Source organism: Mustela lutreola, chromosome 2 (assembly GCF_030435805.1).
Source record: "Mustela lutreola isolate mMusLut2 chromosome 2, mMusLut2.pri, whole genome shotgun sequence".
Classification (NCBI taxonomy): domain Eukaryota; kingdom Metazoa; phylum Chordata; class Mammalia; order Carnivora; family Mustelidae; genus Mustela; species Mustela lutreola.
In genome coordinates, this window is record NC_081291.1 from 155,923,821 (window position 1) to 155,937,066 (window position 13,246).

General features: G+C 33.3%; 1 protein-coding gene across 3 annotated transcripts in view; it reads left to right on the forward strand.

The window, feature by feature from the left end:
• ATR (ATR serine/threonine kinase) overlaps positions 1–13,246 on the forward strand; it is a 91,736-nt gene that overhangs the window by 36,226 nt on the left and 42,264 nt on the right. For all 3 annotated transcript variants that reach the window (XM_059163874.1, XM_059163876.1, XM_059163877.1), the window contains 6 exons: positions 473–598; positions 5,399–5,605; positions 6,579–6,692; positions 9,298–9,413; positions 11,460–11,580; positions 12,599–12,736. In XM_059163874.1, coding sequence (XP_059019857.1) covers positions 473–598; positions 5,399–5,605; positions 6,579–6,692; positions 9,298–9,413; positions 11,460–11,580; positions 12,599–12,736 — 822 coding nt within the window. The remainder of the gene's footprint in view (positions 1–472; positions 599–5,398; positions 5,606–6,578; positions 6,693–9,297; positions 9,414–11,459; positions 11,581–12,598; positions 12,737–13,246) is intronic.

The following is a 13,246-nucleotide window of genomic DNA, read 5'->3' on the forward strand; positions in this document are numbered from 1 at the left end:
TCCTACTTGTGTTCCCTCTCTTGCTATGTGTCTCTCTGTCAAAAAAATAAACAAAATCTTAAAAAAAAATTTAGAATGAAATCCCTTCTGCAAGAATTACTAAAAATAACGTACGTTATATGAAGGAAGAAATGGAAATTATTTTTTGAAGATTTTATGTATGTATTTTTGCGAGAGAGAGCACAAGCTTATCATGAGTAGGGAGGAGGGGCAGAGGAGGAAGCCGACTTCTGGTTGAGCAGGGAACCAGATATGGGACTCGATCCCAGGACCCTGGGGTCATGACCTAAGCCAAAGGCAGACACTTAAGCCACTGAGCCACCCAGGTGCCCAGAAATTATTTTTTTATGCTGCTTTTAATTGAGGTATAGTTTACTGCTTTAATGGTAACTCTGTAGGGAATCCAGACTTTCTGAAATGGTTTCTGAAATCATTAACCAACATGGTGTGTATCTCTTTGTTCTGTATATAGGAGACCTCAGAGAGTACAGATCTTCAGACAACTCTTCAACTGTCCATGAAAGCAGTTCAGCATGAAAATGTAGATGTTCGTATTCATGCTCTTACAAGTCTGAAGGAAACTTTGTATAAAAATCAGGTATACTAAGTTCCTATGATATAATTAAAAGTACAGGAAAGTAAGATGTTAAAGAAATTTGAACGCTTTAAGTTTAGTTTAAAGAAAAGTGCCAGGTTGTCACTTTTTGCCATATTTTCTTGAGATTCAGTATATTTAGTGAAAGAAGTAATTTTTGTTTTACTGAGATTATCAGACCTGACTAGAATCACTAATCCATGAAATACTCTTTGAGGCTGAATACCAGGGATGTGCAGAGTTTTTTGTTATTATTTTGAAAGGTCATTATTTGACCATTTTATTTTTGGTTATTGCATATTCCTAAATAAGGTTGTATGTGTACAATGGCAGCAATCCATATGTCTTCTTGTATAATTTCCTATAGAAACCTATCATATAATATCTCAGTAATTTTGCCATTTTACATTTTGACTGAATTAACTTTTGGTTTTAATGGAACTAAATTTTTAAGTTTACTTTTCATGATGGCAGTGAACTTTTTCTTTTCTTTGGCAACATACTGTAGATTAGCTCTAACTTTGATGACAGTGAGAACTGGTATTTAAAATAACTTGATCACTATAAAGCTGTAAAACAGAAAAAAATTACTGGAGATATTTGTTTTTGCATGCCAAGAACTTATATGATAGGATGTGAAAGCCTAAAGTCCCCTCATGAGTTAGGGGCTTTGCAAAACCAGGTTATGTTTGTTTTCACAATAGAAGGAAGCACTTATTTAGGACAAAAGATATACATGATGGTTATCATGCATATCACATGATGAATCAGTGAACTTGTAGAACCAGTGTGGGTAGCAGCCAAGGTGGAGATGGTCCTACCACAAGTGGGGAGCCTTGAATCTCCTTAAGTGTAAGTTTTATGCTCTCCTAAGTCTAAGTCTACATTATCAATCTTACAGCTTCATTTCATGCCCTGCACTACTTCACTGAAACTATGTGCTTACTCCTTGCCCCAAACAAATCTCTACCTGGATTTTAGGTAACTTAGAGTGCTTCTAGCTTTCTATATTAATATAGGGATTTATGAATAGCATAGGATCTCTCCTCCTGGCCTCGAGATGTCCTAGGTTAGGTTATTTCTAAGCAGATGACATGATTATGACCCAATTTAATCTGAGAACTTAAAGAGATTGCTTATATTCTTTGGGAAAAGCCACAGCTGCCCAACTTTTGCTACCTGTGTCACAAAAGAAAAATCACACATCTGGTAATACCCTGACAAGCCTTCCTTCAACGTAGAGCACCAGTGCTAACAGATTAGCTAGGCAGAGTAGAAAATGTACTTGTAGGAGTCTTGAAGGTCAGATAGAGTCAGAATAAGATGTAATGGCCACAGATATTTTAGGATATTTTAAAGTAAGTTTTAATTTAGTTTAGAATCAATTTATAGATGGATAAATTTAAAAGTTAGTAAGAAGAAAACTAAAGATAATGGCTTGGAAGGAGGCAGGGAAAATAAGACATCCAGAGACACATGTGTTCCCAGCCATATCCGCACAGGTAATGGCCTAAAACACCTACACAAAAAGAGAGAAGGAAATGTTTTTGTTTTTGCAAAGTATGACGAGAAGGTAACATCAGTGTTGAAAGCAATTCAGTTAAGTTCTAGAATAGCACTGTCCAAAACAATATTCTTTGAATATGGAAATGTTCTTTATCTGCACTGTCCAATTGTAACTGCTAGCCACGTGTGGCTCTCATGAGCACTTAAGATGTGTGATTAAAGAACTAGGTATTTAATTTTATTTCATTTTGTTCAAATTTAAATAGCTTCACGTAGATAGTGGCTATGATATTGGATATTGCAGCTCAAGAAGATGACTGAACCTATAGCGATATGAGAGCAAGAAACTGATTTAAGAAAACAGGGTTAGAAGTCAAAGTCTTTGTAGTGAATGCTTTGAGATCTATGAAAGAACAAATGCAAAAGATACTCTTTTAAAAGTTCAGATCTTAACCAGAGGGAAAGGAAAAGATACTTCAGGAGTACATTGAAAGAAGGTGTTTGAAATAATTAGATCTGGGTGGCTCAGTTGGTTGTGCTGCTGCCTTCGGCTTGGGTCATGATCTTTGGGTCCAGGGATCGAGTCCCACATCAGGCTCTCTGCTCATTGGGGAGCCTGCTTCCTCCTCTCTCTCTCTGCCTGCCTCTCTGCCTACTTATAATCTCTGCCTGTCAAATAAATAAAATCTTAAAAAAAAAAAAGTCAGAGTCATAAAGAATTGGGAAAAATGTATATGTATATGGACATTTAGGATATGATAAAAATTATATTTCCAATAATTAGAGCAAACAAATTTTGTAAAAGAATTCTTTTAAAGATTATTTATTAATTTATTTTTAAAAGAGAGGGAGAGAATGAGCAGGGGAGGGGACGAGGGAAAAGCAGACTCCCCGCTGAGTAGGGAGCCTGATGTGGGGCTTGATCCCAGGACCCTGAACCTGAGCCAAAGGTAGATGCTTACCCAGCTGAGCCACTCCATGCCCCTGTAAAAGAATTTTTATTGGCAGAGAGGCTAATATACTTGGAAAACTAGGGAATTATCAATAAAACTAACTCAGATAACTAATTTACTAAGATAGAAAGATATAAAGTCAACATATAAAAAATAATTTTCATCTAACAAGCAATAACCAGGTAGAAGATCTGTTGGAAAATCCAACTTATAATAGTACAGAAAAAGATAATAAAGGAACAATCATAATGAGAAATGTATAAACCAATAAAGAAAAACCTTGAAACATTCCTGAAGGATACAAAAATGTAGTAGATTTAAACAAATGGAAAGCATCCCATATTTATCTGGTAGGTTACCTTAGGTATGACAAATGTTTCCGTTTTCTCTAGATAATTTTATAAATTTAATGCTATCCCAAAAGAATGCCAAGAAATGGCTTCTTTTTTTTTTTAACTACAAAAGTTCATACTAATGTTCATATGGAAAAATAAACATAATAATTGCTAAGACAACTCTTGGTGGGGGGAAGCAACTAACTATAAGGGTTTAGTATCCCTACTAGACAGTAATATACTCTATAGCCTTTATAATTTTAACAGTGTGATTCTGGTGCATGAATAAATAGATCAGTGAGAAAGAAAGTTCAAGTATAGACCTTTATGTATATGGACATTTAGAATATGATAAAAAATATATTTCCAATAATTAGAGCAAACAAATTTGTTTTGATAATTGGTTAAGCATTTGGAAAATGATAAAATTGGGTCCATATGTTAGAAAGCCTTTTAAATAGAGGAATTGAACACATACTCATTTTTGGAGTTCAGTATTTTTGCTGAAAAATGTAACTTAATTGATCTAGAAGTTGACACATTATCAAGTACATAAGAGATAAGTCTATGAAACATTTAGTGTTTCATAACAAGTATTGCCTTGAACTGAATTTATTTCTGCCAACTGAAGTGATCTTATATTTTCTAGTGTTAGCATGTTAGTAAATTTTTATAATTTCTTGTATTAGTTTTGGTATTTATTCATTACTAGCTAATTTTTAAGTATTTATATCTGAATTAATCTGTAATGTTATTTAAGTTATCGACTATTAAAGACTCTTAATGAGATAAAATGTCTTTTTATTTTTCTGTTGAAATGATTACTCTTGAATCATAGTTTTAACATGGAGTTTGAGATGCTCATGTATGCTTTACTTTTGGTAGAAAGAAAATAGTATAATTGAAGAAGTTTTAAAGTGTCACACAAATACAATATCTAAATTTCCACTGCCTTGAAAATAGTCTTTTCTTACTTAACAGGTTTCCATTACAGCATCCTCAGGAAATTGATAAAAAAGATTCCTTGAAGCAACATTTTGTTTCTCATCACCATGGAACCCTTTTCTTGTTATTTTTTTCTCCTCTGCTGGTTTTATATACACTTCAGTCTGCTTGTTTTAAATAATAGCTGTTCCTTGTTGACTTATTTACTTAAGTATCTATCCTCTATCCTTGAAATGTTACCCTGAGATCTTTTTTATTTTATTTTATTTTATTTTAAGATTTTATTTATTTATTTGAGAGAGAGAGACAGTGAGAGAGAACATGAGAGGTGAGAAGGTCAGAGGGAGAAGCAGACTCCCCATGTTGCTGGCAGCCCGATGCGGGACTCGATCCTGGGACTCCAGGACCGTGACCTAAACCGAAGGCAGTTGCTCAACCAACAGAGCCACCCAGGCGCCCTCTTTTTTATTTTCTTGATTGCTCTCTTACCTTGTAAATATATTTGTTATTGTACATAACGTATATGATATTTTAATTACTTATTTACATGTCTGTTTTCCACTTGGACTGGGAACTTGTTGGAAGTCTGTGTTTTACTTATTTTTGTATACTAATGTAATAATACTCAGTAACTGTTTAGTGGATTAAGGATTAAAACTTCCTATAATAATGATTATAATCCTACAGAATGTATTGTGAACTATATTATGTGAACTCTGCAGATATAGGAATTTAATTTTGTTAATGTTTATGTCATATATTCTTAATATTTTAAGCTTTCTAGTTAGGAAAATATACTAGTTTATAGAAATTACGTAAAAATTGGGCGCCTGGGTGGCTCAGTGGGTTAAGCCGCTGCCTTCGGCTCAGGTCATGATCTCAGGGTCCTGGGATCGAGGCCCGCATCGGGCTCTCTGCTCAGCAGGGAGCCTGCTTCCCTCTCTCTCTCTCTGCCTGCCTCTCCATCTACTTGTGATTTCTCTCTGTCAAATAAATAAATAAAATCTTTAAAAAAAAAAAAAAAAAAAAAAGAAATTACGTAAAAATTTTCTTTCTGCTTTCAGGAAAAACTGATAAAATATGCAACAGATAGTGAAACAGTGGAACCTGTTATCTCACAGTTGGTGACAGTGCTTTTGAAAGGTTGCCAAGATGCAAACTCTCAAGCTCGGTTGCTCTGTGGAGAATGTTTAGGGGAATTGGGGGCAATAGATCCAGGTCGACTAGATTTCTCAACAACTGAAAGCCAAGGAAAAGATTTTACATTTGTGGTAAGTAATGGTAATTTGGAATGACAAGAAGAGTCCTCTGTCCCATTTGAATTTCTGTATTTCGTTTACAAAAAATTCTTCAGGTTATCCTCAGTGGCAACATGATCTAAACTAGACAATTTAGGTAACTTCAGAGTTTATTCCTTAATACTATGTGCCAGGATCTAGTGCCAAAAACAATAAAGCTAGAGTCCAGACTAGTGTGCTGTGTTCTTTTTAAAAGCTTCCCAACCTAATGATGACAAATAGTTAAAACCTAATTAATTATTTAAATACTACTATTTCAACACTATTGCTAAGTATTTTCATTAGAAACTAATTTCTCAGGGTGTCATAATAGTGAATGTATAAAAAAGTTTCCATGGTCAAATATGTTTTAAGATATCCTGTAAAACAAAATCAAATAGAACATCTACTATATCGTTTAATGTGTGCACTATGCACATCCAAGAGGAGGGTATGGTAAAATTACTTCTTGGAGTGTCTCAAATGACCAGGCCTTTATAGCATGCAATTTAGGAAATGCTATATGTGCAGTTTTCTTTTTAAAGGTTAAAAAAAGAAAAATGAGGGGCAATTGGCTGGTTTAGTTGGAAGATCATGTGACTGACTCTCGATCTCAGGGTCATGAGTTTGAACCCCACATTGAGTGTAGAGATTACTTAAAAATAAAATCTTTAGCAACAGCAACAACAGAACAAAACAAAAAAGTGAAACTTGTTGGAGCTATGCAAGAGTCGATTGTTTCTAATACTCTTTATAAGTAGCCTAAATAGAGCCTTAAATTTGGTTTCTTGGGTACAGATTATGTCTTAGCCTTGATATCAAACCTAGTGTAAACCTTAGTGTCCTTTCTTTTTTTGAGTTAAATTCACCTAGGTAACTAAGTAAATTAGGTAAATTAACCAAGTAAGACACAGTACAGTTTAAAAAAGTTTATACACTTTATCCATGATTTTTTCTTTTTTTTGAGACTGGAGTAGAAGATTCAAGCTTCGCCTTTGGATTATTGATGGAACTAACAAGAGCTTACCTCGCATATGCAGATAATAGCCGGGCTCAAGATTCAGCTGCTTACGCCATTCAGGTAAGAGTATGTATGGTCAGTACTGGCTTGTGTTACTAAATTCTAGTAAGAAAGTTGTAAATCTGTATGTTGAAAACTTATTTTTGTAAGCTATCATTATCAGAGTTCATAATGATCATAATATAAGTTCATGACAAAATTTCAGAGTATAGAAATGTACTCTCTTGACATCATTATAGATACTTCAGAAAATTTTCAGAGTATTTAACAAATATATTTGTCTTTTCCACCACACAAGGAGATCATACTACTTACGATGTTCTGTAATTTGATTTTCTTTTGTATTCCATAGTCTGTATTGGGTAATTTTCCATTTCAATACATAGGTCTCTAATTCATTCTTTTCAATAACTCAATATTCAATATGGATGTACCATAATTTGTTTAAGAAATTTATTTAACACACTTAAAATGTATTCAGTTTTCTCGCTTTTCTAAGAAATACATCAGAGAACATACATATATTTCTGAGTACTTGAGTGAATATAGCAATAATATAAATGTCTAGAAGTTAAAATATGTCACAGAGCAAGTACAGAATTTACATTTGATAAATTTTATCAAAAAAAGTTTCACCAGTTTATACTTCTTTGACAAACCGGCCTTTTTCAGAATTTTTAATCTATCAATGTGACAGATGAAAAATAGTACCATTTTACTTGAATAGCATTTAATTATGAGAGAGGTATATCATTCTTTATATATTTATTGCTTTTTTTGGCAAATTTTCTCTAGATGATCTTAGCCTGTTCTCTTGGTACAGATTTAATTTTTATTACTATTTATTATACTTATTTGTATATAGTAGAAATTAACCCTTTGTAAATCATACATGTGGTAAATATTTTTCCAGTTTGGCTTTTTTGCCCTTTTTCATAATTTTTTTTCAAAAATTTATGTGTTTAAAAAATTTTTGTTTTGTTTTGTTTTGTTAGATATTCAGGTCTGGAATTCATGGTGAGTGGTTTGAGTTTCAGATATAAATTTGGAGGTATTCATTATAGAGATAGTATTTAAAATTATGATCCTGGATAAAATGATCAAGAGAAGGAGTACAGGTAAAAAGATTTTAGTAATTGAGCTCTGGGCATTGAGAGATCAGTGAGAAAAGGAGGGAACAGGTAAGAAAACTGAAGGAGCTGCCAGTAAGGTAGGAAAATGTGGTGTTCCAGAAGACAAGAAAGTGTCTTTAAGAGAGAGTGGAAGAATGAAATAGTAACTGGGGAGAAAAGAGGAGTGAAGATAGGAGAAATAATAGTATGCTTACATGTAAATCATATAATTCAGCGAAAAGGAGAATAGATGATGTAGGAAGGAATTGATATAATACTACTTTTAATAGAAAGATGTGGAACATAGTGTGCAAGTGGGGGGTAGCCTTAATTAAAAACAAAAGCAATTCATCTGTAGTAAGAGTAGAGAAAGCATATGGGCACTGATACTGATAGTGCCAGTCTGGGTAGATATGTAGGTGGAAGTAATGGAAGTTTCTTTGAATCGCATCTGTTTTTTCAATGAAATATGAAGCAAGGTCTACAATTGTTAAGTATATTGGTCTTTTTAAGAGTATAAATGGTCCTCTCCAAAAAGAGAGAGAATTGCTGATCTACGTAAGAGGGTTTGTTATTAGCTAGAGTGACTTTGCCCCGTGAAAAAAATGTGACTTCAAACAAAATTTTATTATTATTTTAAAGTAAAATGAAAGTGGATTCTGGATATTTTTGTATTTGAACTTTTCAGATGCTTCCTTTTACTAAAAAATACTAAATATAAGTATGAAGTATGTGTTTTTACTAGACAGTGCTTATATTTATAAATATTAGAAATACATCTATTGCATATGGTCATGGTCATGTTCAGTGGAATTGGAAAGAAAGAGTAATTTGGTGATAAAAGATATAATACCCTAACATGTTTGTCTCTTTTTGAATATTAATACTAGAGACAAAGATCTTTTTTCATTTATCAGTATTTTATTTTACTATTTTCAGGAAAGTAAAATAAAACCATTTAATTTGGTGGCCTGAATAGTTAATTGGTCTTTAACATTTGCATGCTCTTTTCACAGTTTCTTTTTAAGTAAACCTACTCTTAACATGGGGCTTGAACTCTGAGATCAAGAGTTTCATGTTCTTCCTGCTGAGCTAGCCAGGCACCCCTTCTTTTCACAATTTTAAGCTCGGTATTTTATACACAGAATTTGAGATATCTTGAATTTTTTAAAACTATTTTGGATTTGTAGTTGTTTTCATTAAAATTCAGAAAAGATCAAATTCAAAGAATTATCCTGCTGCAAATATGGACAATTTCACATTTTCCTCCAAATAGCTCTTAATCTTATATTATAGTACATATTAGATGTATAGAACATAAACTACCTTCATGTTCAAATAGTGCGTAGTCACAGCTTTGTGACCTTAAGTAAGTCACCTAAATGGTTTTAAGCATTATTAAAATAGATATCCTAAGCAAGTTCACAACTCCAAAATTTTAAATTCTATGTATTTAAAAATTATTTTTGTAACCATTATGTATAGAATATTGGTGAGTATAAAGATTTATCTTCTTCACTATAGATTTACAAATGTAAAATATGTATTTGTAGGAGTTACTTTCTATTTATGACTGTAGAGAGATGCAGACTGATGGCCCCGGTTACCAGTTGTGGAGGAGATTTCCTGAGCATGTTCGGGAAATCCTGGAACCTCATCTAAATACTAGGTCTGTAAACTCAATAAAACCATTTTTATAAAATTATTTTTAACTTTATAAAATTAATGTCATTTTTTAAAAAATTTATTTATTCATTTTAGAGAGAGCAAGAGAGCATGCATGTGTGGGAGTTGGGGGGAGAGGCAGAGAGAGAGGGAGAGAGAATCTTCAACCAGACTCCCCACTCAGCACAGAGCCCAGTATGGGGCCTGATCCCATGACGCATGAGACTGACCTGAGCTGAAACCAAGAGTCACACACAACCAACTGAGCCACCTAGGCGCCCCATAAAATTAATGTTATTTTTGAGATAATTTTTTAGCATTGAAAGTATTTTCAGTAGTCTAGTATGTATTTTCCACTGTGACTATGCCTATAATGTCAAAGTGAAAGGTACAGTCTGCTCATTGGTTAAATTCTGTAATTTTAAGTATTTAGATGAATTTATTGAAACTATAAAAGGATTGATTTTCTTAAATTCGGTCAGTAATACTTTGAAAGAATCCATTTTAAATTGAATATGAGTTTAATAAGCTTTTGATAGGCATAATTAATAAAGAAATTTAAGAGTTTAAAGCTAGTTCCAAAGCCACTAGTAACCCCAACTACAGAGTAGAAATTTCAACTCTCCAATTTCTTTTCATGAAGGTATTTTCTCCCTCTTCTTTAGAAAAAAAAATACATATATACATAAATAATACATAAATACATAATATATATATACACATAAAAAATACATAAATACATATATATATACACACACACACACAGACCTCTTTTTCAGTTTTAATAATTTTGTTAGGACTGATTGAAATCTGAACACCTGGGTGGTTTAGTGGGTTAAGCATCTCATCTGCCTTTGGCTCAGGTCATGATCCCAGGACTGAGTCCCACATTGGGCTGCTTGCTCAGCAGGGAGACTGCTGCTCACTCTGCCTGCCACTCCCCCTGCTTGTGCCTTCTCTTTCTCTCTCTGACAAATAAAATCTTAAAAGGGAAAGACTGATTGAAATCTATAAAATTATAAATTATTTTTAACTAGAAACTATGAAGTACACTAGGTCATATACTTATTAGATATGTGACCTTGGGAAAATCACTTCTTTGAGCCCTGGTATAGTCCTAGCCTTGTAGTAAATTCTTTATAAAAGACCTTAAGTTTGGATACTTATTTGGTAGATATTTCTTTATTTAAATTTAGAATGTTTTATGTGTAGAAACAGATGGGTACAACTGATAAAAACAGTGGGGCAATGGAGTAGGTAGAAAATATTAATAAGAGAGTTCTTACTAAATGAAATGAAAGGTCTTAGGAAATGAAGGACCATGAAGACCACGTTGGTTAAGAAAAGTAATGAAAGAAAAGTATTTACAGATCAAGAGAATTTAACAGAGTCAAGGAACACAACATCCCAGTGATAGAGAGTCAATGTGCTTGTATAACTGGGTGAAAGAACTAGAAATTTTGGAAGCTATGGCTGTAGAGTAAGATATCTAAGTAGTTCATTTTGGAAGTGAAGAAATTTTTTTGTATTGGCAAGGAAGTCCTGATAAAGAAGTAGAAGAGAAAATCACTGAGAAGTTTTGAGTTTGATTAGTTGGTCCCGCCAGCCATTAAATTCACTTGGAATGGTAAGACTTAGGGAGGAAAGGAAACACAGAGATGTACTAAAGTTATCAGTGAGTTTGATAATCAGCGAGTTTAATAGATGCCCATCATAAGGAGTAGAGAATGATACGCCTGAGAGGCTTGAACCTCGGAGGAACAAGTCTTTCTTACACAGAATGGAGTTGGAAGGATCAGAAAGGAGCACTGAGGAAGAGGAGGAGGCAGACTCAAATCCTCTAAAGTACTTGGGGTATACAGGAGTGACTTTCCACCCCATTATTAACAAGGAAATCAGAAGAGTAGTGTCTTTAACCATAGTTTAGTAAAGCAAGGCAGTAGTGGGGTAATCAGTGAAGGAGTTGATGTAGTTCTTTGTATGTTTTATACTAAAATTCTCAACAGGTGGATATATGTGTATTTTAATCAACAAATTTTTGAAATTACAGATATAAGAGTTCTCAGAAGTCAACAGATTGGTCTGGAGTAAAGAAGCCAATTTACTTGAGTAAATTAGGTAATAACTTTGCAGAATGGTCAGCATCTTGGGCAGGTTATCTTATAACAAAGGTAAGAGAACTCTGTTGAGAATTAGTTAAATGAAACCAGAACACCTATCTGAATGTATAGCATAAATAGCAGGTATTGAAATATGTGTGCTGGTAGTGGTAGAAATTTCTATAGGAACTGTTTACTAATAGTAGCATTTTCTGTATTGTTACTAGTTTCTGGGTAAGAGGGTAATTATTTTATCAGGCAAATAATTATGGTCTTTGCAAAATTTCTATTACATTATGTCTGTTCATTTTGCATCCTGAAATGATACTGTTTAAAAAATGACCAATCAAGTCACACAGGTACTCTAAGTTTCTTGTATTTTTTGAACATACTGAAAATATATTATGTGAAATGTAGAATACCATTAAATTAATTACTTCCAGATACGGAATCTTTGATTTAGTTTAGTTTTTTGTTGTTGTTGTATTTTAAGTGAAGTGTTTATATTTGAGAAGGAAAAATCTTTAAATTTAAAAAGAGAACAGTAATGTTGGCAAATCTGACATTAAATCGTAACAATAAAATTTGACTTTAATCCCAAGTAATTTAGTTTTCTATTTCTTTCTTTTTTTTTCTATAGTTAATTACTGTTCATAACTTATTAAAAATCTGTGTCATATACTTAATATACTGGCCCAGAGTACACATTTTGGTTACTTTACTCATCTGTGTGCTCAGGGAGTTAGTACACTGAATTTAATGTTAGCTAAGTAAAAGATACTGTAATTAGGGAGGTTAATCTGTAACAAAACATTATGCATCCAAAAATTAACTAAATGGGAGAGGCCATATATGTTGAGGTGATTGACATTGCCTTTAGGGGTCACAGCAGTTCAGGCATTTTGAGATATTTAGAGTGACCAGAGAGGTAGTGATCTGACATCCTCTTGCATGAGTGTGTGTGCCCCTCTTCATATAAGAATACCCTCTCCGCAATGATAAATTATCTCATGTGTGTGTGTTCTCTTTTGTTTTTTTTTACACTAATCAATAGAGTAAAAGTACTATCCTAAACAATTTTGATTTACAGGTTCGGCATGATCTTGCTAGTAAAATCTTCACCTGTTGTAGCATTATGATGAAACATGATTTCAAGGTGACCATCTATCTTCTTCCACATATTCTAGTGTATGTCTTGTTGGGTTGTAATCAGGAAGATCAGCAAGAGGTGAGAGATACCATTTTATTTGATTTCTGTTTGTCCAAACATTTGTCCACTAGTAATTAGTATTAGAAAAGCTAAATGTGGGGCGCCTGGGTGGTTCAATGGGTTAAAACCTTTGCCTTCAGCTCAGGTCATGATCTCAGGGTCCTGGGATTGAGCCCCACATGGGGCTCTCTGCTCAACATGGAGCCTGTTTCCCCCTCTTTCTCTGCCTCCCTCTCTGCCTGCTAGTGATCTCTATCTGTCAAATAAGTGAATAAAATATTAAAAAAAAAAAAAAAAAAGAAAAAGAAAAGCTAAATGTTAGGAAATACTGATCAGTATATGGCTGGCTGTGTATATAATGTCTTATTCTGAAAAATCTTTTTAACCTTTTATTTATTGAATAATTAGTTTAGAAAATTAGAAAAAGTATATTATATATGCCCAAATATATATAGAACTTTCTGAAATAAAGAATACATAAGAACTTACTGATAGTGGTTTTTCTTGGTGAATAGTATATGGATTAAG